The sequence below is a fragment of the Nylanderia fulva genome, unplaced genomic scaffold (genome assembly GCF_048542155.1).
Source record: "Nylanderia fulva isolate GAGA-0341 unplaced genomic scaffold, ASM4854215v1 Scaffold28, whole genome shotgun sequence".
In the NCBI taxonomy this organism is placed as follows: Eukaryota; Metazoa; Arthropoda; class Insecta; order Hymenoptera; family Formicidae; genus Nylanderia; species Nylanderia fulva.
Window position 1 is genome coordinate 2,279,077 of NW_028190347.1, and position 27,094 is coordinate 2,306,170.

The 27,094-nt window shown below is 30.3% G+C and overlaps 6 protein-coding genes and 1 long non-coding RNA gene across 7 annotated transcripts in view; 5 read left to right on the plus strand and 2 right to left on the minus strand.

The window, feature by feature from the left end:
• The first annotated feature begins 1,226 nt into the window (after window positions 1–1,226).
• TfIIA-S (general transcription factor IIA subunit 2) lies at window positions 1,227–2,875 on the plus strand. Its single transcript, XM_029311184.2, has 4 exons — window positions 1,227–1,429; window positions 1,750–1,854; window positions 1,934–2,063; window positions 2,245–2,875. Exons 1-4 carry the CDS (start codon window positions 1,358–1,360, stop codon window positions 2,274–2,276), a joined length of 339 nt encoding a protein of 112 aa, XP_029167017.2. The 5' UTR covers window positions 1,227–1,357; the 3' UTR covers window positions 2,277–2,875.
• On the minus strand, window positions 2,728–5,791 carry S2P (membrane-bound transcription factor site-2 protease). Its single transcript, XM_029311159.2, has 6 exons — window positions 5,011–5,791; window positions 4,509–4,784; window positions 3,876–4,226; window positions 3,632–3,790; window positions 3,202–3,459; window positions 2,728–3,105 (listed from the first exon to the last, which is right to left on the minus strand). The coding sequence occupies exons 1-6, from the start codon at window positions 5,083–5,085 to the stop codon at window positions 2,737–2,739; spliced, it is 1,488 nt and encodes a 495-aa protein (XP_029166992.1). The 5' UTR covers window positions 5,086–5,791; the 3' UTR covers window positions 2,728–2,736.
• Window positions 5,042–8,507, plus strand: LOC114937626 (8-oxo-dGDP phosphatase NUDT18). The gene is made up of 4 exons (XM_029311161.2): window positions 5,042–5,890; window positions 6,004–6,538; window positions 6,653–6,758; window positions 6,998–8,507. Exons 1-4 carry the CDS (start codon window positions 5,788–5,790, stop codon window positions 7,235–7,237), a joined length of 984 nt encoding a protein of 327 aa, XP_029166994.1. The 5' UTR covers window positions 5,042–5,787; the 3' UTR covers window positions 7,238–8,507.
• LOC114937623 (uncharacterized) lies at window positions 7,718–10,535 on the minus strand. Its single transcript, XM_085483904.1, has 3 exons — window positions 10,323–10,535; window positions 9,936–10,157; window positions 7,718–9,866 (listed from the first exon to the last, which is right to left on the minus strand). Exons 2-3 carry the CDS (start codon window positions 10,155–10,157, stop codon window positions 8,952–8,954), a joined length of 1,137 nt encoding a protein of 378 aa, XP_085340030.1. The 5' UTR covers window positions 10,323–10,535; the 3' UTR covers window positions 7,718–8,951.
• A 96-nt stretch (window positions 10,536–10,631) lies between these two features.
• Window positions 10,632–12,658, plus strand: RfC3 (replication factor C subunit RfC3). The gene is made up of 8 exons (XM_029311160.2): window positions 10,632–10,775; window positions 10,837–10,901; window positions 10,984–11,111; window positions 11,181–11,343; window positions 11,428–11,587; window positions 11,666–11,877; window positions 11,977–12,054; window positions 12,130–12,658. Exons 1-8 carry the CDS (start codon window positions 10,738–10,740, stop codon window positions 12,270–12,272), a joined length of 987 nt encoding a protein of 328 aa, XP_029166993.2. The 5' UTR covers window positions 10,632–10,737; the 3' UTR covers window positions 12,273–12,658.
• Window positions 12,659–13,024: 366 nt separating this feature from the next.
• On the plus strand, window positions 13,025–14,281 carry LOC146722741 (uncharacterized). The gene is made up of 3 exons (XR_014924969.1): window positions 13,025–13,303; window positions 13,824–13,986; window positions 14,238–14,281. It is a non-coding gene; the product is annotated as an uncharacterized LOC146722741 (long non-coding RNA).
• Window positions 14,282–21,270: 6,989 nt separating this feature from the next.
• LOC114937628 (uncharacterized) overlaps window positions 21,271–27,094 on the plus strand; it is a 68,519-nt gene continuing 62,695 nt past the window's right edge. Inside the window, exon 1 of the mRNA XM_029311164.2 lies at window positions 21,271–21,314. The gene's annotated coding sequence lies outside the window, so the exon portion shown is untranslated. The remainder of the gene's footprint in view (window positions 21,315–27,094) is intronic.

The window sequence follows — 27,094 nt, forward strand, 5'->3', positions numbered from 1 at the left end:
TGTATAGTTGAGAGTTTGAGAACACGTAATGTATATAGATTGCGCGCCCCCTATAGTCGATGCAAAAATATACAAAAATGTTAGATAGGGAAACCTATTTGTTAAAAATGGGAACCAATCACGTTCGATTATTATTTTGTGTCAGTGATTTATCGAACGCACCTATTAATACATATATATATATATATTATATATATATATTTTTTTTTTTATGACAAAATAATATATTCATACTTCTGAGCGAAAAAGATGGTCTAAATATTATAGTCAGGAATTCAGGAAATATTGCATTTCTATTATGTATATATATTATAATAATATATATATATATAAATAAATAATAAAAATCCAATGTTTCCTGAATTGCTGATTATGATATTTATAGATCATCTTTTTCGCTCAAAAGTATGAATATATATTTTGTCACAAAATTATTACATTGAACATTAGACTTTGAATTCAAAATAATGTGTACGCGATAAGAAAAGATTAATGAGAGAAATTAATTATTGTGGCACTTTTGCTGCGCACGAAAGCTTCCAAATTCAGATGAATTTTTGCATAAAAAATAACATATAATGATTGAACAATCGTGTGTATCTAATGCAACAAATGTTCCTTCATATTTTATATTACATTTATATTGCTCCTTCATATTTGAAGACATTAAATTAATTCTTTACCTCTTTCTTCATTACCTCAATAAATTGCCGTAATAATGTGCACTAGATAATGTCTGTCGGACATTGCGTGACGAAAAGAATCCCTTCAGGCGGGAACTTCAGGTGCATGCGTAAATATGATCACGTGACTAATTTCGACAGACACGTACTCGGATACGGATAGAGCCCTGTACTAAACACATTCACACAAATTATTTAATTATTTAATTATTTTGTTATATCAATATTATATAAAATACATAAAATGTTACATTAAGCGTATACTATTAATATTTCATGCATACATATACAATAATAGAATAGATTAATTTTCTAGAAAAAATGTATTTTGACATAAATAACGATATAATATTTTCTCGCTGCAGATGCAATATTTAAAAAACTTTTATGTCGCTTATCGTTACATTTCTTATTTTTTTCTGCAGGGGTTCCAAAGATACCTCTTACTAAAAATATATACGCGACTGACGACGTTTGCTCGCACTTGCGCTATCGCGCATGCGCGACACTTGTTCCTCGTTCCTCGTTTCTCGTTCCTCGTTTCTCGTTCCTCGTTCCTCTCCAATGTTACGTGGGACGTAGGTAAAATACACATCGAGTTATGCAAAAGGTTATTTGTTGATGGTAGATACATCTCGTGTAGTTTGGAATTATCACGACATATTTTAGGAAAAATGTCTTATCAATTATATAGAAATACTACATTGGGAAACACGCTTCAAGAAAGTCTCGAAGAATTGGTGCAGGTGAATCCGTAGTAATAATAAAGATAGGTTAGGTTTAGCTACCATCTAGACAATACTTTTCTCAATTTATATTAAATAACAACGTTAATTAATTAAGTTTATGATTTATAATATATATGCTGTAGAGTAAAATTTATATATAAAATTGAAAGATAAAATCAAAAAGATTTAAACAATTCTTTTTATGAAATCGAAAAGACTTACCAAAAGATTCTATTTAAAATAATATAGATATTTTTATCAACAATATATATTATTAGAATTTAAAACATTAATTTTATTACATCTTAATAATAATATATATTATGTGTGTGTTTCAGTATGGACAAATAACACCAACACTTGCAAAAAAGGTATTGCTAGAATTTGATAAAGCTATTAATCAAGCTCTTGCAACCAGAGTTAAATCAAGACTTACATTTAAGGTAATTTTCTTTATTGCAGTCTTTTCTTTACTTAATTCTTTATTGTATAAGTCTAAAGTTTAAAATTGTTCTGTTACAGGCTAACAAATTAAACACTTATAGGTTTTGTGATAATGTATGGACTTTTATGCTAAATGATGTTGAATTTCGTGAAGTTCAAGAGGTTGCAATGGTAAATAAAGTAAAAATTGTTGCATGCGATGGAAAAAGTAAGTATTCATAAATGGACAACTATATAGTGCAAATTGAATATCTTGTAATTAATTATATAATTGTTATAAAAGATTCAAATCAGTTTTAGACTTATGATGTAATTCATTTTTTATTAATTCTTTTTACTATTTGGTTAGTTGATAATTATTTTATATTTCACAATACAAATTTTTTCAGCATTGGATACAGATGGAGCTGCAAGGCGATAATAAATCTTGCATTTTGCACATATAAATGGGATCTTCACTGTAAAAAATATAATTTTCATGGAATATATAGTATACTATAACTATAATAAGGTAAACAAAATACAATAAATATACAGATATATTTCTCATTACTTCCCCGTAAATATTTACAAGTATATTGCTAGCTAGTGTATATTAATAAATACAATTTTAGAAAGAATATTTTTAAATTTATATTAAAGCATTCAAAAAAACATGTTGTTCCTTACATATTTTTTAAGAATATATTAGAATTTAATATTTTTACAAAATATTTAAATTGAAAATATTAAACTATATTAAAAGATATATTATTAAAAATTTTTGGAAATCTTTTTTCTAAAGTCATACTTAGGGGTATTATTATTATTATTATATGATAGAGAAAATTATTTTATAATATCAAAAAACATGTAGATGACAAAAGTAAAAATATGATTATTCATAGTAATTTATTGATAAGCAAATACATTAAGTTTATTATAAGAAGTAATGTACCTATGCTCGTAATTGTAAGTATTGTGGCTTCTCTGACATTTTTATTGTGTGGCATGGAGTTCAATAAATAAAGTACAACTATATTTATAATATATTGACCATCCAGAAAGAAGCAAGGCACAACATTAATAATTGCCAGCCCTGCTGAGAATACCGTGATATATTTGCAAAGTAATGCCATTGATTCGGGCAACTTAGGATAAAGAAAAGAATATTTTGGTACCCAATCTGATACATCAACAGTTCTGTAAATATCTGCTGGATGTCCAAAGTATAGCACATCTTTACCTGCTTTTCTCTTTATTTGTACAATCTGCAATATAAAATTATTTATTTAAAAATTATTTTTAGAGATAGTGATTTTAAAGAATTTTATTTAAACAGTTATACATTTCCTGTTACTATTCACCTTTGTCACATTATCTAAAGAAGGTTTCATACAATGAGTATCTTGAGATAGACACTCGTGACTAGCTTGACAAAAATTTTGTGACTGATTAATCATAGTCCTCACTGGAAGACAAGAATGTGGTGGTAAATGAAGAGGAGCAGCTTGTGGTCCTTCAATATATTCAAAACACAAGCTACCACCCATTTCACTATCACTTGTACAACAATTCACAGCTCCATTTGCTTTCTGTTTAGCCGGTACTGATTCATCAAAATCCTATAATATGATTACATCAGAATTATACATAAAGATATTAGAATTAGAAATTGTTAAATATTATAATATAGGCTATTAAAAAAATATTACAAATGGCACAGATTTTAATTAATGAAATGATTCAAGTTTATATAAAGAGAAAGAATGATAATCTAAATACATTGTATATTACCTGGATAAATGATTGTTTAACACAATAGCCAGGTGTTGAATGTTGCACTGCATGCAGTATACAATCGTACCAATCTTCACTATACCTTATAGGACAATTGTTTAATTTATATATTACATCACGTTCCAAAAGACCAGTTTGTCCTAATACTGGTGAATTCTATAAAAATAATAAAATGGATAAATATGCAAGTAATGATATATTTAGGTAAAATAATATTAAATGATTTAATCTTGTCACTTACTGGTAAAATAGTCTTTACATAAATCCCAGTGCCAAGATTATAAAGCGGTGCCCATAGCCATGTAGAAAATACAAGAATTGCTGCTGCTACTGTAGCAAGAATAATATTGTGCCAAATTCCTGCACATGTAATGCGTAACTGATTTTTCAATGGCAATGCGACTAGTTGTTCATTATTTATATTTACGTAAGCTATTGGAATTATAAAAACAATCAAGATTCCTAAACCATATAGCTGCACATCTTCTCTCGCTGCAGCAAGAGCATGTCCTAATTCATGAACTATACTACATATTGCTAGTGTTGTTGTATAGTAGCCAATTTCATTGAATGGAATATCCACACCTGGTAACTAAAACATTTATAAAATTATGACAATAATATGCATATAAAAGAAAAATATATTAAAAATATAAAAAACTTAAGCTATTATTTAGGCTAAAATAATTTATCATGCATTACATTATAATTTTAATATATCATAACCAACCATGTAAAGTAAAGAAACAATCAACAAAATTGAAATTAAGTTCTATAATTTTATAAAATCTTTTCTATGTTAAAAATTATTGATAAGTATCCTACTCATAAACATAATCTTTATTTTTCTAATATGAGCTTTATTTTTCTGTACCATAGGTTCTATTATAACTCCTGAACTACTATCGCTTGAGGATCCAATTAGCCACAGATTAAATGTCATCTTTAAAATAATGATAGTAGCTATTGGTAAGAGTATAATGCTTATAATGACACCAGCATTGAACCAAGCAGTCCAAAATCTAGAGCGATCCATTCCCCATTTTATAATCTTGCGATTGAAAGCGGTTGTAAACCATTTCACTCTCAAAATATGAATTTCTAAGCCAGTATTCTCCAAAAAATAAATATATGGAAAATGCGAACAAGACTGAAAAATAAAATAAGAGTTAGTCTCACAGTTATTCACATTTATAATAAATCTATTTTAGAATAATAGAATGCATATAACAAAAAGCTTTAATGTAGTAATTTTGTAGCATATAAAAATGCTCACTTGTATATATCATAAACATTATTCAATTGTAAATTTTTATATCAAAACTTATGAACATAAAATTAAAGTAGAAATATCATATGAAAATTGCATGATTTACCTTAAAAAATATATCAAAAAAGAATAATGAACCATATATCAGAGTTATTACAATCAATATGCTTAAAATATCCATCTTTCAATTTATTTTCATTTAGATTTCAAATGCCGGTTTCTCTCATAACTACATCACTGTATATTTTGCTAAAATTAATTGAATGTCACGCACACAACAATGCCTAACCATGGAAGAATATTCGATGATCCATATCCCTAGACCATGTTGCAAACTGATATTATTTTCATAACAATCAACAATGTAATTTCAACAATTGACATTCAATATTACGTTATTATTCAATATTTTGCTACAGATGTTGCAAATTGTCTCTTTTTAGCAAATTATTTTTAGCAAACTTGGTAAACATCAGAAACCATATTTGACAGTTCAATCAGTCTACTCCGATTGCACGAATGCATCTGTCATTGCACTTTATAACCTCTGTATAAAAATTAAGAAAAAAAATGATTTCTTCAACATCTCTTCATCTCTTGAATGCAAAATATTTGTTTAACATTTCTTTTAGCTAAAGTGTGTAAAGACAATTTGCACATAGGGAATTTCGTAGTTTAGCACCAGTAGAGACACAACTAAAAGCGCATACCTTAGATTTATTTTTATGCATATTTACAAGTTACAAGCTAATAGTTGTCACTTTCACGTGTTTATTACACTGATCATACAAAGTTGTTAGTAACTAAAAAATTACATTTATATATATCTTAATTGCGTTTTACATTTATATACAACACGAAATATTTTTTATTTACACATAACATGTCAGATTTTATCGAGAATCAAGTTCAATTATTGCTTGCCGGACAAGCATTAGAAAATGATGACATATGTAATGTACATACTTTGGCGAGTGACACCATAGGTATGTCAAATTATTTATATGATAATTATCAGAAAATGTAAAATTTTTAATCTTTTTTTTCACAAAAAAAAAGAAAGCATGTTTTAATACAATTAATCTAATATATTTTATAGGTGCAAAATCAGGTCAACTAACAGGATATGTTCCAATTTGCTTAAAAACAGTGACATACATAGTTGCTGCTGTTGTTATAAATGATCAAGGTGAAGTTTTAATGATGCAAGAAGCGAAAGCTTCTTGTTCCGGAAAATGGTACTTACCAGCTGGTAGAGTGGAGAAGAATGAAAACCTTATAAGTGCTGTGAAAAGGGAAGTTTTGGAAGAGACAGGTCTAATAATAGCACCAACATCTCTAATATTGGTAGAATGTGCAAACGGTACATGGTTTCGCTTTGTATTTACTGGAGATATAGTTGGCGGTGTTCTAAAAACACCTGATCAGGCAAATGAGGAATCATTACAGGCATGTTGGACACGAAATATAAATGATTTGCCACTAAGGTCTAATGATATCATATATCTCTTAGACAGAGGCAGAAGTTATGTTTCAAATAAATCTACTTCTCAACATCCCTATTTAATGCCTGTGATTAAACCGCATACAAAATTATTGTTGAGAGTAGTAGTCACATCTAAAAAAAGGGCAACGTAAGTGAAATACATATAAGTTATATTTAATAAAATTATCATTATAATTATATAATTATATTTAAATTAATATATACAAGATAAAAAATAAATTAATAAATTTTATCAAAATAGGAATAGATTACATGTGCTTATATCTGACACTGAACAATATAATCCACCAATTTGTGAAATTAATCCAAATCGTAATTTGCTGTCTACTTTGCATAATTTTATGACCGTGAGTATACATATATTGAAATTGAGTTTATATTGTGTATGTAAAAATTTTTTTAAATTTATTTTTACTATAAAAAAACTTAAATATATATGTTCTTCTCTAGATATTATTTTTCTAAAGAAAAAGTAAATATATATTTTTGTTAAAAAATAAATTTAAAAATAAATATATAATTTTAAAAAATTTCGCTATATATACATATATAAATATATGTTCATGCATTTATTACATTTTTGTAGGAAATATTCGGAAGCGATGTAGCACCACATAAGCCACATGGTTTGTTGTCTGTAGAATTTAGTGGTGGACAAGGAGGAGATGGTCTATGCTTGACATTATTGGTATCCTTCAAATTGCCTTTGGAAGACGTACCTATAATTGGAAAATATATTTGGCATGAACTTTCTGAAAATGTAGCAGAAGCTCTTTCAGCACGTCTACCACGAAACATGACTGTTCCTTTAAAAGTCGTACGTTAATTGCATAACTGTTTCAGTAATTATATTTATTTAATGCAAATAAGCAGTATAGTAAAGAGGGCTCAAAGAGGAAGATCTTTTTATAAAATAATATTTATGATGTTAACATCGTAGTTACCCTAGTCTATACCAATGACTTTATAACAGGTATTAAAATCCAGTAATCTACATTCCATAGTTTTATCTAATATAAATAAATTAATAATTTTATAATAGGGCACTAAAAAATATTAAATCTCTTATAGTAATATTAGAATCATACAACATATACACACATAACAAAACATAACTTCTTTTAAAAGTATTAATTTTTATGCTCGAGATTATACATGAAATTTTATATATAATGTTAGAATATCTCATAATGTATATTAACAATATAGATTATATTTGAAACTTCGAATAATAAAATATCATTTAAATTGAATTGTATATAATAAAAAAAGAAGAAATTTTTTATATAAAAGACACGTGCACTAGTTTGTTTAAAAATTTATTATTATATATTATTACATAAAAAGTATTTAAAATATGTTAAATAAGATAAAATTTTATGTTCGCGCGCGCGATCAAGAGTTACATAGTTTTTAACACACTTATCTCATCTTGCAAACTATCATTCAACCAATATCTACAATATGAAATATGATGTAAAAGAATGAAAAGTAGAAATATCATTTATTGAATTAAATTCTATATAATAATAAAAGAAAAATAAATACGTAAAAAATAGCGCGATAACAAAAAATGTAGTATTTTAACAAATACATGTATCATTAATTTCTTACATGTAAAATTGCACATATGCAAAACACGAGCTCAAAACAAGATTCATACAAACTGCACTATTTATTTTTATTATTTTTATATGCATTATCTTTGTATAATCAAAAGGTGTTGATAATAATTGCAATAATTTGCTCATTTAACTCAAAAGCGAATTAGAAAATCTAAAATTGTCGTTTATAAAGTACTTATATAAATATATTATTGAACAAGAAAAGTAAGAAAAATATGTTAATAATTTATATAAATAAATTTTTTTACGAAAATAAATGTTTCCGTTATCTTGTCAGATCCTATCTTAATAATTCAAAAGCATCACAGATTACATAATCATATCCCACTGATCTATTATATAAATAAGTCTATAAAATTTTTAAAAGTGAATTTTTTATATTACTATATAATAATGTTACATTTAAAACTCACAATACAGGAAGACTATTATGTAACTGCACAAAGGTGTATAAACAAAGGTAACTTGTTACCTTTTTCAGTAAAAAATTACTCATTTACAAGTACAGCATTAAAAAAATGCTATAAAGATTTAATTATTTGTAAAATTTCAAAATATATTGAATAGGTGAATCATGTAATCTGTTACAAATCAAAATCTGTTAATCAAAAAGAATTTCTTGATATTTTGTTTGATATACATTGTTATTTAAATATATATATTATAATAAAAAGTTCAAAATAATTTTATGACCTTAAAAAGCAACTTTGCTTTAAAGAAATTATATACATTTATAATAATTATATTATAAATTATAAAATTGCAGATTTGTTCTTCATCAAACTTAAGAATTTGTTAAATATCTTAACTAGTTATTAAAATATTAGTTTGTAACAAATTATGTGATTCAAATTATACACTCGTGTATAATAATATTAATTTTATAGAATTTCAATTTCTGGAAGTAAATGTTAATCATCCTACAGTGTTTAATACAGTGTCTTCTGTACTTTCATTTTTTATAGGAACCACATTATTAGTATTATGTATAGATTTAATGTTATCATTGAGCGTTAAAGATACATTATTAAAATAATTCGAAGAAGCAGTATTGTTAACATCTACCTCAGAATGTAATATATGTTTTTGATCATTTTCACAGTCGATTGCATTTGTGTTTGTATTTACAGGATGTTTTTTCATATGAGTTGTCAAATTACCGCTATGATAGAATTCCTTCCCACAGATTTTACATTGAAATGGTTTAATTCCGGAATGTATCCTTTCATGTATCGATAAATTGCCACTATGCCTAAATTCTTTACCACACACATTACATTTGTAAGGTTTCACCCCTGAATGAGTTCTCAAATGAGTGGAGAGATTACCACTATGACTAAACATTTTTCCGCATATCTGACAACCATATGGTCGTTCACCAGAATGTGTTCTCATATGGATAGCCAAATTTCCACTGTGTGTAAAACACTTTTCACATTGATTACATTTGTATGGTCGTTCCCCATTATGAGTTCTCATATGTATAAATAAATTGCTCTTGTGTCCAAACTCTTTAAAGCAAATCTCACATTGACATTTTAATTTCTTCCCCATACCAGACTCTGTGGAACTTTTTGATGGTCTCCCAAGACGATTGTTTTTTACAATGATTGATGGTTGTCCTGCCAGTGTCTGATTAATATTTCCTACATTTTGTAGATCTTGTGATAGCTGTGACTGCTTATTCTCTTGTACTATGACAACACTGTTTGTACTCTGGTGACATTGATTATTTGTCTGCATTGTCTGATTGTTGCCATCTTCTTGATTAACTTGATAGAATATATTATTTTGCGAATAATCTTTCATATATGGTAAATTGCCAGCATCCTAGAATATAAAATTAAATATATATAATAAAGGTGCTAGTTACTTATATAATAATGTATAGATACTTGCCTCTGCTTGATACATAGTTTGTTGATCATGAATTTCATTTTTTGCAGATGTCTCATTCGATAGTTGTGTTTGCTCCCAAAACTGAGATAACTGGCGATGTTTATATTCAACATCTTGATTGATAAAAGGATATATGGAATTATCTGAAGTTCTAATTCTATTATTGGTATTTACATCTTCTACAGTTGTACATTCATGTTTTATTTGTATAGGACTAAACATCTGTAAATATTTATATGCTTTCAAAAAATGATAGTAAATAGCACACATTTGTATTGATGCATGATAAAAATGTCACATAAAATTTGGATTTTTTCTTAATTATAATTTGGTGTATTGTTTAAATAATTTTATATATCATTACACACATAATTTGCGCATACTAACATTTTTATTTAAAGAATTCTCAACAGGAATCTCGATCAGGAAATCACCAGTTGCGAATATTCGTAGTTTCGGTGAAATTCACTAATAAAAGTGTCATAATTGACACATATCTTATTATATACACGCAATAAATGCAACAAAAACTATTTGTGTATCCACATTACTCCGACAAGGATTTTCAATCCCTTTGTTCCAAAGTCATTTTTGTTAAATATCTATGAACGCCATCTATACATATATCAGAGAAAACAGAAAGAAGGCTGATATCCATTATTTCTGTGGAATCAGCCTTTCAGAAATTGGTAAAATCATCTACAAAAATATATATTCTATGGTTGATGAGCAAAACGCGCGGCAATAAAGTAACCGTCAAATCGACATAAACATTATTAATTACGAACTAATTATTGACAGAATGACATCCACTGATGAACAACATGTCAATCTACCATGGTTAGTATAATGATTAAGCTGTCACTGAGTCTCTGGACTGAAAATCTTTGTTATATTCTAGGGTCGAGAAATATCGTCCCAAAAAATTGGACGAACTTATTTCTCACGAAACAATAATAAAAACGAGTAAGTAAATATACATCGAAATGTACATACTTTATTAACTAAATTATTACAATTATTAAAGTTGAATTTGTCTGTTATACAGTAAACAAATTCATCGACGAAAATCAACTGCCACATCTGCTTCTTTATGGACCACCTGGAACAGGAAAAACCAGCACTATACTAGCATGTGCCCGTAAACTTTACACCCCAGCACAATTCAATTCAATGGTTGTATATTTATCATTAAGTAATCTTGTTTTCTTTATTCACATGTACTAATTATTTGTTACACTTTAGGTACTGGAATTAAATGCTTCTGATGACAGAGGCATAGGTATTGTGCGAGGTCAAATTTTGAGTTTTGCCAGTACAGGCACTATGTATAAATCTGCGTTTAAGTTAATTATTTTGGATGAAGCAGATGCCATGACAATTGATGCTCAAAATGCACTGAGAAGAAGTAAGTTGTTTTCAATTTTTATATATTGTTAGACTTCCAATTCTTTATTTTATTCTCAATTCTTTCATTTTATGTTATTTCTAGTTATTGAAAAATATACAGATAATGTACGTTTTTGCATCATATGCAATTACCTTAGTAAGATCATTCCGGCTTTACAGTCTCGTTGTACCAGGTTTAGATTTCTGCCTCTTGCAGCAGAACAGATAATGCCAAGATTAAATCATGTTATTGATGCAGAGAAGTAAGCAAAATTTTATTTTAAATTATCAATTCATAATTTGTTCTACATATCTTATTTTCTAATAAAAAAATTGTATAGCTTAAATGTTACAGAGGATGGAAAGGAAGCATTAATGACATTAAGTGGTGGTGATATGAGAAAAGTAATAAGTGTACTTCAAAGTACATGGTTTGCTTATGGTATAGTAAATCAAGAGAATGTATATAACTGTGTTGGACATCCGTTACCAAGTGATATTCATGCTATTATAAATTGGTTGCTTAATGAACCTTATGATACATGTTACAAGAGTATCCTTTTATAATTAATATAAATCTTATAAAATAATTAAATAATAATTTTTTCTCATAAATTTCAAAATTATATAATCTTTAATATATATTATTAAGAAATTCAAGAGCTGAAGTTGAACAAAGGACTTGCATTGCAAGATATATTGACGGAAATTCATTTATGTGTAGTTAAAAGTATGTATGCTTTGTTGCTTTAATACTATGCTTTATGTACGTAGATCAAATATTTATAATTATAAATTTTTTCAGTCGATTTTCCCAATTCGATATTTATCGATTTATTGTGCAAAATGGCAGAAATAGAGAAAAGGCTGGCTTCTGGATGTCGTGATATAATTCAAATAAATTCGCTCATATCTACATTCTACAAAGTTCGTGATATCGAAACGTGAAATCTTCTATACGGGTATAATTAAAATTTCTTAATTATAATATACAAACACACATGCATAAAATAAAATGAAACAATATTTTATGTATATATTATATATAATATTGTTTCATTCTATTTTACTTTTTTAAATATATAAATATGAATATTATTTTCAAAATATAAATATTTTTTATATAATTATATACATTACCAGGGTAATATATGTATATTAATATAAAACATTTTTTTTATTATTCAAAGGGGTAAACAAATTTTAAGCACATTTATTTGAATGATAATATTCATACAAAAGATATTTAATTATAAGCATTACAGTAGGAATCTGTATTCTACAAAAATGTAATAAAATTGTTGCTCCGGTGGAGCTGATTAGATATTCACGAACGATACATATAAATTCCGCTTCCCACACACAACATTCTATTACCTAAACGTAATAAAATCATAAAAACAATATGTATTCTAGATATAAGTTATAATATGAGATTGTTATCATTGTCTGATTTTGCCATTTAATTATATTTTTCCGTGCGCCTTATCAGCAGTGAACTAAAATCGAAAAATAAGTCAAAGTTTGTGTGTGGGTCGCAAATGAGTCGAGTCATCATTGATTTCGTCCGTCATAAATTATGCCCGGTCCCCTTGCTTGGCGCCCGTCACTTCTTCCTGTCCTGCCCTTCGGAATCGCGATGATCTTTACGTGCGGGGGAAAAGTGCAAACTTCATTCGGGAGATGATAACTTTCACGAACAGACAGCACAAACACGCGGGCAAAGGGGTGAACTTTGCCGCAGCCGCACCAGGCTACAAGCCTGCAATCAGTGTATTCCGTACTCCTGGTTCTTACAAGTAGTAGCGGTCCGATAGTAGCCCGACAAATACCGCGCAATCAGCACGCGATCGCTCGAACATCATATCGAAACTTGAAGCGCGCCAACTTCGCGTACCCCCGCTTCTTCTCCCCGAAACTACGCCACAGTTCTATCACGCACCGCATCGTACGTCTGACGCATAACTGAAATATCCGAGGTATGTCGATTTAAAATCCAAAATCTTTACTTAGAAAATGACACACGAACGTACAAATTACTGGAGATATATAAATTCCGTTATATAAAAGTAATAAACTCATGTCTCGTATAGGAAATTGCATTAGGTTAATAGTCTCATTATGGCGGGAAGCCGCGTATATATATCCAGAAAATATGGCCGGAATATATATTTTCAATTTAAAACTATCTTCGGGCCATGAACGCTTGTCGAAAAGGTTTTAAATAAAGTATGATAATCTTGTCGCCGTATAACATAATGTACCGCTTTCATATTATCTCCTCTATATCTAATTATTCATACGGTTTAAATTTTTATCGCTTGGGAGAGCAGTCGTTTTTCGATATGAAATATTCGGCACGAGAGCTTCGTCTACTCTACGAGTCTACGAATTACATAAAAAATAAATGCGTGCTAATAGCGTGGAGATGTACCAGTTGTTAGACATTGTCGAGAAGTTTAATAATACATGCGCTTTTTTTGCATTAACGTTTTACAGAATCGGCTTAATGATAACAAAACATCGCGGGAGATATCAGCTTTAACTTCACCAGCCAACCTGCTATCTACGCGTCAATCGACACTATAACTTCGCAGGCGACAACGTTACAGTTGTAGATGGGACAGGAGAACATAAAGCGGCTTATATCTCCTGCAGCATGGTAAGATCACCCTGGTATCTCTCTCGCAGTACCACTGTAAACCTATATGCAATCCGTGCAAATGATTCAACACTAGTTCCGACATGCCATTAGCTCCCTATACGTGTGCGATTCGCATATATGTGTATACGTATATATTGCACACACACATACGTATTCTACCATTTATTTTTCTAATATGTTACAAGTATATTGCTAAATGAAACTTATACGCAAGCTTTATCTTAATATAGCATCTTTTTCTTTTGTAGATGCAGAGCATTTCGTCTTCACTGCAGTAAATTACATCGTTCCGGTGAGTCATAAGTTGATATCTTTTTTCATAGACTCAATCATAATTATTGCTGCTAATTGTTTAAATTAGTGGCTCAGAATAAATATTAATGCACAAGTAGTAGAATTTTCTTTCTAATATACATAGATATTAATATAATATAAATAGAAGAGAGAAAAATCTTATTTTTCTTTTCGAATATTTTGTATTTTTTAAATATTACTTGAAATCTATTTTAAATAATTTATATCAATAATGATTTTTTATTCGACTAATGTACAAAATTTTTGTTGTTAAGAGTAAAACTTGTTCATATTTTTTAATATAGATATTAATATAATATGAATAGAAGAGAGAAGAATCTGATTCGTTTTTTCGAACATTTTTTTATTTTTTAAATATTTACTTGAAATATATTTTAAATAATTTATATCAATAATGATTTTTTACTCAGCTAGTGTGCCAAATTTTGTTGTTAAGAATAAAACTTGCTCTCATCAGATCTATTTTAGAAAGAAAAATCGATTTATAATTCTAAATACGAGATTTATATGTATAAAATATTTTAATCGCTGCCCGTGTATGCGTTTATCAAGGAAAGAGAATAAACGCAGCCTTCCAAGGTGGTAGATTGAAAAGCTTTGAGTAGAGAATTTTGCTCTCAATAGAATGAATTATTAATTCCTCTAATCCATTTCGCGAATATTATGATGTGCAAATTAGACCTTGGTAAGTGTAACTAGCATGAGATTATAATTATTCATTTCCTCGTTAAGCAGCATTTCGCGCAACGTTTGCCAAAAAACCGAAAGCCAAGAATATAGGGGGATAATATTCATTAAAAAAAAAAATAAAACAAAGAATTGATAGGCACGATTGTAGTAATTAAAATGGACAGTATTTCGCGGAGTGGATCCACAGACTTATGGTTCCATGCATTCCAGAATCTGTTATTAATAATGTTGGCCCTCGGGGCATTGAAATTAATCGGGGAAAAGTTCTCTCTCCCCTCTTCATTTCTCATAAAAGCGCGCGAGGCCACACATATATTCTTCGAATTAGTGATTAAATAACACTCAGGCGCGATACTGAACGAAACTTCCGGGTTAATAAGAACTTTCGAACTCGGTGTGCTAGCACGTCGATTCTGCCAGCTATTTCATGTTGAAAACTTGGCGCAGACGTGCCCTTAACTTTCTGCTTCGAAATAACTAATTCAATTAGTATATCAGTGCTAGCGTGGGGTTAACTACGTCTTCGCAAGTATACGTAATCCACATTCCAGGCTTAACTTTGACATAGCCCGTATCCTCTCTTGAACTTTCGTTTTAGGCTGGCCGTCCGGTTCGAAGAATGATTGCCACGCGCTCCTTCCAATACATTTACTTTACTATGTATTTACAAAAATTCGCAAGGCTTATTGTTAGTGGGGTGGGTGTTTATTTAACTTATCATTCATATCAAAGGATATTCTAATAACAATTACATAATTAATGTTATAGTACTATTATATTCTATGATATCAAATAGAGATTCATCGTCATGCAAAGAAAATAAAATTTAAAATCGTCATGAGATATTTATAAATCAAATATTTTAAAATAAAAAACTTATTTTTTATTAATTTAGCTGTTTGCAAAGATTTAAGCTTTAATTAGTTTTAATTTAATTTTATTTAAATTTAGTTCAATTTAAATTGTATCTATTTTAAATTAATTTAATCTGAATCTCTTGTCAATACTTATTACTTTGTTTGGATATATTTAATTTGATGCAAAAGATACAAATATTTTAGGTTTTTTTAATTAAAATTTATTTTTTAAAAATTGAAATAAAATAAATGTTTAACGATATCATTTCTATAAGTATTATTTATATATAAAAATTATAATTTTAATAGAAAGAACAATGAAACAAATTGAAATGAAATATTATGCAATTTTTATTAATGCTAATTTATTAATGTAATTTTTGTATTTCCTGAAAAATAGAAATTTTTAAATGTTTTTTTCAATTCGATTTAAGATTCCATTTAATATTTATCTGTATATTTAGCCGAATATAAATTTAGGCGTGCAATGTGAATGACAGTTTCCGCCTGAGAAAATTTAAAATTAACCTCGTCGAAGGAATATACGTGATTGTAAAGATATCCGGTCGACCAAGGGGTGGCCTGTAGTATGTAGATTTAACGAGCGCAAAATAATGGACAGTATCCCGTTTATGAACGATATCGTGAGTTTTCTCGCGCGCGTTACGCGGCGAATGCCCCATTACGAACAATAAGATTATGTGTCGCGTGCCTTCATCGAAAATAATAGTCGCTCCTTCGCGTCGGGGGCGAGAAATTGAAATTCAATTTTACATTGAGTATATATAGCTCTTGAGGCAAAACCACACAAGTCGCAAAGCAGAGCGCGAATAAAAGCGGGGCCGTTGCGGCAGGTAGACTCGCATTTCCGTTTAATCTCAATCGCATCCTCAACAGTGCCTGGGATTTTCCTCTTGCCCTTCCACCCCATCTGTTTCCTCTCGCGTTTTCCACCCCTTCTCAGTGACTACCGCGGTAAATATCCGATAATCTATATCCCGCGGATACAACGAACGCTTATATCCGCGGGAAATCGCGAGTCGCGTAACCGAAAAACTAATCGAAAACTTGAGAACTAACCGGAAAGCTTATCGAAAAGCCTTCAGCTTTTTCCTCCCTCTCTCTCTCTCTCTTTCTCACGAATGGGAGCTTGAATTTCCCAACGGCGCTTATGCGACATGCTTATCTCGCATGTGCCAACGGTGAAATTTTGAGAATCTTGATAAAATAGGTACATTTCTTTTATAGAAAAAATCTCATCGACTCGTATATTTCGACTTGCATTCGTGATGCTGTACGTAGTTGTTTAAAGTTGCAAAGATCGCGGTCAGTTTGATACTAGATATCGGAGAAGTTGCAGTAATGATATTTTACTTTTTCCATTTGATTTTATATATTTTGATGAATCGATATTGTGTAATCTAATATTTTTCTTTTAGTTTAATATTTTTATTCAGTTAGTTGGTGCGAATTGAAAAAGTTTCTAAGGAATATAAGATAAAAATATAGGGCAAAAAATTTTATTATTTTAAAAATATTTTTAAAAGTAGTATTATTATATGCACATTGTGTAATTTCTTGTATAATTTAATTAATGTTTGTTTATGTAGCGTAGCGTACATTTCACTTTAATGGAAAAATATCAGGAACGTTTTTTTATATTGTTTTCCTTGCAAAATTTATTTCTCACACTAGTTACATTCCTCTTGCCACGCGAGCAAATATATATGAGGACTTTTATAAGATATATCAATATTTACTTAATGCCGATCGATATTTTTTACAAATTAAATCGACGGGTGACCCCTTTCCAATTAATTTTAAACGTCGGCCCTTTCAATTCGGTTATTTCTGCACACTTTGATAGAAATGATATTGTTCCAAAATTTAACTTACAGCGTAAACGAACTGGCGTTGCGCTTCGTTAATGATATAAACCTAATTGATCGATGATGCATCGTTTAACAAAAGATATCGGTGCAGCCCTGTAAGAGATTCGCACGTCGGTGGTCCGAAACCCGCGTGAACTTTCACAAAGGACAGGGTTCGATATCATCGGAGGGAGATGTGCTTCCATCCGTGGGTGCCAGTGAACGAGCACCAGGGATGAAAGCTTACGGCCGATTAGCTATATCTCACTTTTCGACAGTTAGCGATTGAAATGCTGGCACACATCAGTACGAAAGAGGGAGAGAGAGAGATTCCTCTGGGTGGGTGAGAGGAAGAGAGAGGAAGTACGGGTGAAGCGAAGATCAACTCGGCTCTACGCGTACGAGCGTTCGTATGCTGCCTCTCGGAGATCGATCTCGTTAACTATGGCAACAATATTTCGCCGCGATAGTATCATTCATATGCGCGCGGCCCGGATCTGACCGGTCGGTCGATCGGAAAGTAGCCGGGCTTGCGAAGACCTCTACCTCCGTAAGGTATTACGTGTAGCGCTTCCATGACTTATGATCCTGTATCGATACTTTCTATTCGGAACAATAACGTCAATATCGGAAGGATAAATCATGCAATATTTCGAATGTCATTGATTTTACTCAGAGATTTCAAATCGATATTATTTTTTCCTACAACTTTTTTAATTTTAAATATAAAATGTGATAACCCAAATAGCATCATGTCCAAAATTAGTGCATAAGACATCTTTAAGATGTTTTTAAGATGTCTTTAGGATATCATATCATAAGATTTCTTAAAGATGTCTTATGTACCAATTTTGGACATGGTGCTATCTAGGAATCGAATTGAATTTTTCGATCAAATAAATAAATTTCCGAAAATTCAATTTGCAAGAATATGATATACACTTTATGAATTGCAACGAATAACTGTAAAGCACGTGATTATTTGGTTAAGAACCAAGAATGTACAAATCTTGCATAATTCGAATGTGTCCTTGCATAAATCAATACGGATTGTAGACATTCAGAGTACATCGCTACGAGTGCGAGAAATCAGGAGTTGTTTCTCATACAAATCAGTGAGATATTAGATGCATCCGCGATTTATTGCACATTTATCGAGCGATTTTACGACAGGAAGATATAAAGATGGATGCAACAAGCGCACGCGGGGAATATAAAAGGAACACTTTCGGATCGGTTAATTGGCGAACGACAAAAACCAGATCTTGGGGGGAAAAAAGACACAGTGTATCTGGAATCTTGCGAGGGCAGGCTCTTTATGTGGAGCAAGGATAGAGCAGTCGAGATAACGTTAATATAAGAGAGATCTCATAAAGTCAGGTCGTATCCTTGGCCGATTTAGTTCGAGTTTCGCCTGGCCGGGGATACTCATTAGCGAGATAACAGATCAAATATGTACGGATCAAATATGCACTGTGCATAAAAAAATTAATAGGACGCGACTAAATATCGATCAGACTCATCTCATATGTTTTTAAATTATTCATGTAATTCTCATCAACACGGCTATTTCTATACATTTTTACCAATAATATTTACAATATACATAAACTGTGAGATTCTGCGAAAATTTTCCGATGCTCGTAAAATTAAAATACCGATGGTTTGAACAAAAAAGGTGAAATGGATAACTACGTTCTTACAAATCATTTTTCTTATCGAAAAATTTAAGTTTCCCGATGCTTTCATTTACAATTTCGTTATTTATATAAATATATCGATTTCGTATCTAATATCGAAACAGTTTCTTGTTATGGATTCAGAATTTTATTCAAGAAATCATATGTAAAAAAGCTTGCAATTAAACTTTTCATCTTTCAATTTTATCAAAGTAGTACTTTCTGAAATTATAAATACTTTTATACAAGATATCTCTGATTGTACTATTCTTCTATTAATTTCTTTTTAGCTTTTAATTTGATTTTTTTAAGTCTTAACCGTTACATTAAAATTTTGTTGTAAAGACCACACACAAACATAAAGTTAAACTATATTATTTATTCGTATTTAATTAACTTGTTAAATTATATTACACATTTGTATTTGAATCGAAATTTTGGGAAGGCAGAAGAAACATTTCTTGACTCAAGTAGCTTTAAAGCTCATTTCGCAAAAAGTCTTATATCTTTATCACATTATTTATATTTAAAAATTATTATCATAACTTAGGATAAAATTTTATCATAATTTACATATATTTTGTAATATATTTCACAATTCGTTTTTTAAAAAATCTAAAATTCTCAAAGCTTTATATACACTTTTTTAAAATAATTTTGGATGAGTTGCGTATTATATCAAGCAAAATAAAGTATGTGTGAAATTAATCACAATTATTTAATGGAAGATCATAAATAATTGAGAGCTCTGGCTTTATATTCAATAGTTCTAGAGTTTTTGATAGTCTAAAATAGTTCTGGCGATTAAACAAAACCGAATAAAATGCCTAAGGAAATCTCAACTTCACGCAGTCTATTACTTTGTCCGACAGTATTTTCTTTATTAGGATTTGAAAAATTTGTTTCACACGAGTAAAAAGAGATCTACCTTCTAAAAGCAAAAAAATTAATTAAGGTAAAATAAAAACAATCGGATGTATATATATATATATATATATATATATATATATCTATAGATATTAAGACGAAAGAAGTCGGTCAATTTTCGAGAATTATACTTATTCTAAAACTATATCTTTTCGAACGAATTTTTTTCGAGTTTTAATTATAATTATTAATATGAAATCATGTATCGCGCGCGCTATTAGAGTAAAGTTACCAATGTTTGTAGAATAGCAAAATAGTTTCGGTCATTACCGAAACGCCGCGAATAAGTAACCAGGCAGTTCGAGTTGCGTTCCACTGTGATTAATTAGTAAACATAATTATTTCTAACCTTTGTATTGTAATATTTATCAATCGCATATAATAATTTCAACGTTCATATGTAATCGTATAATTGTTCGAAATGCGAGAATATTTCGCGAGAGATTCAAGATGCAAAATCTCACCCTTTAACATTAACCCCATCTAATCTGTTTTCGCGCGCGCGAATATGTTGCAATCCGTGGATATTCTATATCATTAATTCTAACTTACACAATTATTGTGTATGTTACGATGCAAAATAATAAGATTATTCTAATATATGTGTATTTTATTGGTTACAGGTATCATTACACAGTGCGATTCACGCGTCGTGTCGGGAGTGCCGTGTAAAGTTTCGCGTGTCGGGAGTGCCATGTAAAGTGTCGGGCGATCGTAATTATTCGTGTTTTCGCGAGTGCCGTGAGTGCTACGAAGGATCAAGAGAGGAGGAGGAGGCTTGGTGGCATCGGGCGACAGCGGGGCAATTGAGAGGTATGCAAAATAAAAACATTTTTTTCTCAATTGCATTGTTTATGCGAGATATTCGATCGTTTCCAGACTTTCAAAATGCACACATACACACACACACATGTATATACATAATTTAAATATTTTGTTTTCAGATCAATGTGCTGTGTACTACAACTCCGCTATTCGACGTGTCGGTGAGTGAGAAATTGTTAATTTTATATCATTTCTAAAGGTGGAAAAAAATAGAAGCGTGTCTCATTTCGTAGATAAATACACACATCAAAATAAATTATCGTTAATCTTAACACGTAACATCTAACAAAATAATTGCAATCATCTTCAATAAAAATTTCTCGCTCTCTGTCTGATATCCCAATCGATATCTGTATAAAAATCCCAGTCTTATTGCCTTGCTTGGTAATTCCCGTCTGATGTTAAATTAGCTAGTAGAAAATGCGCGTACCTCGCGCAATTTGTATCACGTCAATGCAACCGAGTCGATGGTAATCGAGCTCGAGAAATCGATTGATTGGAAAAGAATTAATGGTATTCTTTTTACTTCTACACATTTTCACGTTCGCATTGGAGACAGCCTTCGTGCGGTATACAATAAGAATGAAAAAAGTTCTGTTTCCGTTGAGTAGATTCGCTCTGCTAAGTGCATCGGATGAACACACGTTATTCCGATAAGAAAATAAAAGGATCCGTCGCTATTTACATCAATCTTGCTTATCATGTCATACATTTTATAATGACTAATATGACGCGTATGATTGATAACGATAATATAATGTAACCCCAAAAGATATCCAGAAACATTTTAAAAACTAACAGAAATATTTTTTCTTTTCGAAACGTTTTACAAATATTTTGAAAACTTTTTCTCCAAATATGTGTATTGTGGGTGTGATTTTATTACAAAAATATATACTTCAAACATTTGTTATTTTAGACGTAACGAGTAAAAAATTTTGAAGTTTCTATTGACCTCATCTCATTGTCAGATAAAAACAATTTGTCATTGTTTGCAACACAAACTAGGTCGTGATTTTTTTAGCACAGATTTTTCATAATCGGTTTAATCGCTTGGTTGCTTGGCGGACGTATACCGAAAACTTTTCAGATTTTTGTATAAAACATGGAAATTCAGAGAATTTTAATTTACTATATAACTCAAGTTGTTTTCAAGATGTTTAATCATATTTTTTACGAACTTTACAATGAAAATGATTATTCTAATTATTATTTTTATTTTATGAATAATTTCTATTATATATATTAGTGAATATGAGATGTAAGTATATCATTTATTCATGCTATATCGTATGCGAAGCACATCATATGAAATTATTCTTTAAGAATTATTTGAACGAGAGAAAACTAATCTCGTGATATCAAATGAGAAATGAAGAATGCGAAAAATTATTTTTAATAGCTAATCGATCTTTGATATTTTTGCGAGAAATAAATACCTATTGCTTAAGAAAAGTTAAAGAATCTAAAAGACATTTTATTATTTCTATAGAAAGAGTCAACGGGCGAAATATTCGATTTTATTCTTTTTTTATTCATTATTATTACCTTATTCTATATTATTATTTGATATGTGATGATGTTTTTGAAATAATTATTAATCTTTGAATTAATGGTGCTACGCACCATTAACGATAGTACTCTTTTTATAACGAGGATTGTTTATAAGTATTAACAACCACTTTAACTTGAAATCTGCTTTTACAACGTAAAATGATCACGCAAACGGCACATTAACACCAACGAGAGATTTAAGGTAAGTTTGAAATCTTTAAGACATCAATATTAAACCTGAAAATTGAGGAGGTTCTTATTACGTTCGCTATATAGTTTTATTTTTTATTTGTTAAAAAAACAACATTTAAAATTTCAATCAAATGTTCAACATTCAAAATTCTTAATTTTCAAACACCGCTGTTGTAACAAACATATTAGAAATATATTAAAGTAGAAAACTTAAAAAAATATCTTCTTTAAAATAGACTGAGATAATTAAGAGAGAAATAATATTATATATAAAATTAAAATAGAAAGTAAAAATAACTATATAATACATCTTGAAAAATATAATGTTTAATCGAGATTCAGTTAATCGAGAACGATACTCGTTAATATGTAACTTATCTGTATATAAATTTGTTATATTTTCCAGCAATAATTATGGTAATTCATAAAAATGTTAACATTTTAGCAACTTTAATTTTTTAAGATTTGCAATAAACCAACTTGCAAATTTTTTTCACAGAATTTATAATGCGATAAATTTAAAAAAACTAATAAATTTCAAAATATTTTTAAAAAGAAAAAGAGGGAGAAAGAATGCAAATTAATAGACATAATTTTTTAAATACATAGGAGATATATTTTTTTAAAATACATAAAATACATTTTATTGCTTGTGAATGCCGATCTTAAATTTAATAACGGTCTATTTGAACCAACTGGGATCAATTATTTCTTATGGTAATTAGTCGTAAAAGCTTCTGCAAACTAAGCTGGGATGCCTCGTTGTTCATTAAAATTTTAGTGAAACTTATGCTCTTAAAAAATTTCAATTTAAAGTTTTATTAGGTATATATTTAATGTTGAATATGAATTGAAACGTAATAGTACATAATACATTTTGAAATTTGTTTACAAAAAAGTTAATTTTAGTCAAATCATAAAATTTAAAATTAAAATAAAAAAGATTGCAAGTGGGTTTATTCATTTATTTCCGTCTGATTTTCTTTGAGAAAAATATTACATTTTGCTATTTTATATCATAAATAATTTTTATACGTGATAGACCGCTCTGCGAAATTCGATGAAAAAATATTGAGCAGCGCTTTTGCTTATTTTCGCGACGATGAAAAATTCGTATGAACGTTTCGTTAAATGTATTCGCACGTATTGGGCGAGTCTTACGTTGTCGTCGTCTATTCAGAATATACATTGGAAACAGTATTCGTCAACGTTCCTTCTAAGGACGTTAAACCGTGAGGAAGTTCGCTCACGAATCGCGAACGGCGTTAGAAACGTTTCTCGTGCACTGTACTTTTGATGCGAGCGATCGATGCACGAACGGTTTACGTATTTCGGGCCGAATACCGTGGTTTGGCATCAAAGCCCGCCATTGGGGAAACTAGTTGATCAAACAAACAAAATTCGAAGAAATAGTTAAAAATGTTCCGAACTAGTGGCGTAACTTTGCGTCGCCGTTGCCAGAAACCGTAACGTTCTAGTTCATCTTTCATATACAGCGGGTATTGATTTTCCGCGGTAAGCCCGCAGCCAGGCTTTTCGACAGTTTTGTCGTTCGGATAAGACGATTTTCCGAAAAACCGCTGATTCGATATTCGCCGATGATCACCGATGCTACGAAATTCCTCTCGATAGACCCGTGACGACACAATGGCGACACGACCGTTGAAAAATTCGAGACCTATCGTCTCGCTTTGTTGCTTTTGCGTTTCGTCTCTTTTTTTCACCAGAGTATTCGTTACGGTACAATACGTGTTTTTGTCGGAATTTTAAATACGAGAAAACTCGTGAACGCAAAATATTTTCCTTGTCTCGCTTGGCCGCAGTGTAAAAAATTGAAGGGGAGCTAATTGTTCCCGCGCTGAGGCAGATTAACAATGAATGAACGCCAGCGCGAATATTGCCGGAACGTTATCCGTTTTTGGCAACGTGCTACGCCGCACGCGTGGACATTGTGTGCGATAGGTTCCGTGTCGCGGTAAGTCCGCGAGCGAAATCCGCAAATGTTCGAAGTTTCATAATTACGTAAATTATTGGCAGCCAGTACACACATTCAATTTCAGTCGAAACCATTAAGTATTTAATGTTACTCACGGATGCATTTATATTGAATAATTTAAAAGAACATTCCGATAACTCCAAGCATATAAAATTCCATCATTATAACGTAATTATAAATATTTGAAATAAATTTAGGGTGGACAGACATACAATATACATCATCAAGAGGAATCAAAAATAGTCCTATATTTATGATTTTTTTCTCCGAAAATATCAAAATTATAAATAAGATTTTTACTAATCTATTATATGTTTTTACCAACCTATTATATTCAATAATATCAGATAAAATTTTTATTGAAAAATATTTAAAAATATGGCAGATATTGCTGCTGATATCAGATACTGTTGCGTTCATCTGCCACATTTTTCAATATTTTTTTAATACAAATGTTATCTTATATTACTAAATATATACATATAATGGACTGGTAAAAACTCCATTTTGATAATTCTAATACTTTCTGAGAAAAAAATTCATTAATACAGAATTATTTGTTCATGCCTCTGGGTGTATGTTCCTGCTTAACATACTTTTTAAAATAATGCTATAGTAATGACACGATATGCTAGTATAATTAAAACAAATACATATACAAAATCATATTTATAAATCAACAAAATTTAGAAAATTTATTAATTATTCGTTGATTATGACGCATTTATTTTTAAATCAAATATATACGCACCATAGATATTTTTATATACAATAATGTTGAATAATTTTTAATTTTAACAATTCAATACAAGATACTGATGATACTGATAACCCGTTAACGATACTGCAAAATCGTTGCAACAGATGCTTGAGATACATCTGTGAGAAAGAGAGAGAGAGAGAGCGGAGAATCCATTTTTACGCTGTCCTAGCGTAACTCCCCATTTATCTTCCACCTGCGCCCATCACGTACTTGTCCGGCGAGTTCGAGAGTTCGTAGCGGAGACGGATGTCTCTCGCGAAAATCAGACTCGAAAGATCGATCGAATGGCGAAAGAGCTGGCCGCGCTCTGTCTTTACATCTTCCTCCTACCCTCTGCATTTCCTTCCGGATTCCTCGCATCGCTGATCTGCTTATTGGCGCTTCGCGGTCGACTAATCTTCCTTAACGCGAGCCATCAGAAACTGATTTTCCGGATACTTTATTTCTGATGTCTTCCGTACGCGATACTTATCATGCAATTATAATTCAAAAAGATCTACACTTTTCTTAAATTATTGAGATGCTTGGTCTTTGCGTTTCGTGTTTAAAAAATTGATAATATCTATTACAAGAATAGAGATTATAAATTATGGAATTTATTCAAAGCAGACTCTTTAAGAGAATCTTTTTAAAAGTCAAACGAACTGCTGAAGGGAAGCGCTATAATGAAGAATCACTGACAATGAGAATCAGATACTATACTGCATCCCCTTCGTTCGATAAAAACGGTTTTTTTCCAAGAACATTATGCCCTTGTGCTCTCGTGAAGCCACTAACGCGACAGACAAACGATGTCGCGACGTTTGGAATGTCGAAATGGACTCATCGAGCGACCGCACGGAAGACTGATGCTCTTCACAGAAATCAGACTCGATGGATCGATCGTGAATAGAGAAAAAAACCTGCCCCCATTTCTTACTGTCCTGAGCTATCTTTTGTGGGTGTGCGTGTGTCTCTCTCTCTCTCTTTTTTTCTCTTTCTCTCTTTATCAAATACTCTTTTTTTCTTTTTATTCTATTCTTGATCCTTGCTATCTTTGCACGCGAACGTCAAAAGGACCAAGCACTTTTCTTACCGTGTATGATGCATTCGGGCAAACTTGTCCATTGAAAGCGTCATGTAGGGACACTCAAAGGCGACAAACGATTTTTGTGAATATCAAACGTGTGGCATCAATAAAAACGCAAACAGATTCTTCTATATTTCCCTTTAATATCAAAATCTTGAAAATACTTTTTTTTCCTTTTTGTTTTTTGTTAGGTACTTCTTTCGATTAGCAAGTCGAAGTGATCAGTATGATAATAAAAAATACATGATAATAGAAAATATTATTTTATAGTCTATATTTTAGATATCAGCAAAATCTGTCTTAAAGACACTTAGACAAAATTGTATTCAAAATTATATTTACTTGAAACAATAGATATGATTCAGAA

Coding starts and splice junctions, on each gene's coding strand:
- TfIIA-S (XM_029311184.2), top strand. CDS start 1,358: ATGTCTTATCAATTATATAGAAATACTACATTGGGAAACACGCTTCAA. Junction 1,430..1,749: donor GTCTCGAAGAATTGGTGCAG/GTGAATCCGTAG, acceptor TGTGTGTTTCAG/TATGGACAAATAACACCAAC. Junction 1,855..1,933: donor AATCAAGACTTACATTTAAG/GTAATTTTCTTT, acceptor GTTCTGTTACAG/GCTAACAAATTAAACACTTA.
- S2P (XM_029311159.2), bottom strand. CDS start 5,085: ATGGATATTTTAAGCATATTGATTGTAATAACTCTGATATATGGTTCA. Junction 4,785..5,010: donor TTTTTGATATATTTTTTAAG/GTAAATCATGCA, acceptor TTTATTTTTCAG/TCTTGTTCGCATTTTCCATA. Junction 3,460..3,631: donor TTAAACAATCATTTATCCAG/GTAATATACAAT, acceptor ATCATATTATAG/GATTTTGATGAATCAGTACC.
- LOC114937626 (XM_029311161.2), top strand. CDS start 5,788: ATGTCAGATTTTATCGAGAATCAAGTTCAATTATTGCTTGCCGGACAA. Junction 5,891..6,003: donor TTTGGCGAGTGACACCATAG/GTATGTCAAATT, acceptor TATATTTTATAG/GTGCAAAATCAGGTCAACTA. Junction 6,539..6,652: donor ACATCTAAAAAAAGGGCAAC/GTAAGTGAAATA, acceptor TTATCAAAATAG/GAATAGATTACATGTGCTTA.
- LOC114937623 (XM_085483904.1), bottom strand. CDS start 10,157: ATGTTTAGTCCTATACAAATAAAACATGAATGTACAACTGTAGAAGAT. Junction 9,867..9,935: donor AAACTATGTATCAAGCAGAG/GCAAGTATCTAT, acceptor TTTATATTCTAG/GATGCTGGCAATTTACCATA.
- RfC3 (XM_029311160.2), top strand. CDS start 10,738: ATGACATCCACTGATGAACAACATGTCAATCTACCATG. Junction 11,588..11,665: donor CATGTTATTGATGCAGAGAA/GTAAGCAAAATT, acceptor AAAATTGTATAG/CTTAAATGTTACAGAGGATG. Junction 11,878..11,976: donor TTATGATACATGTTACAAGA/GTATCCTTTTAT, acceptor TATATTATTAAG/AAATTCAAGAGCTGAAGTTG.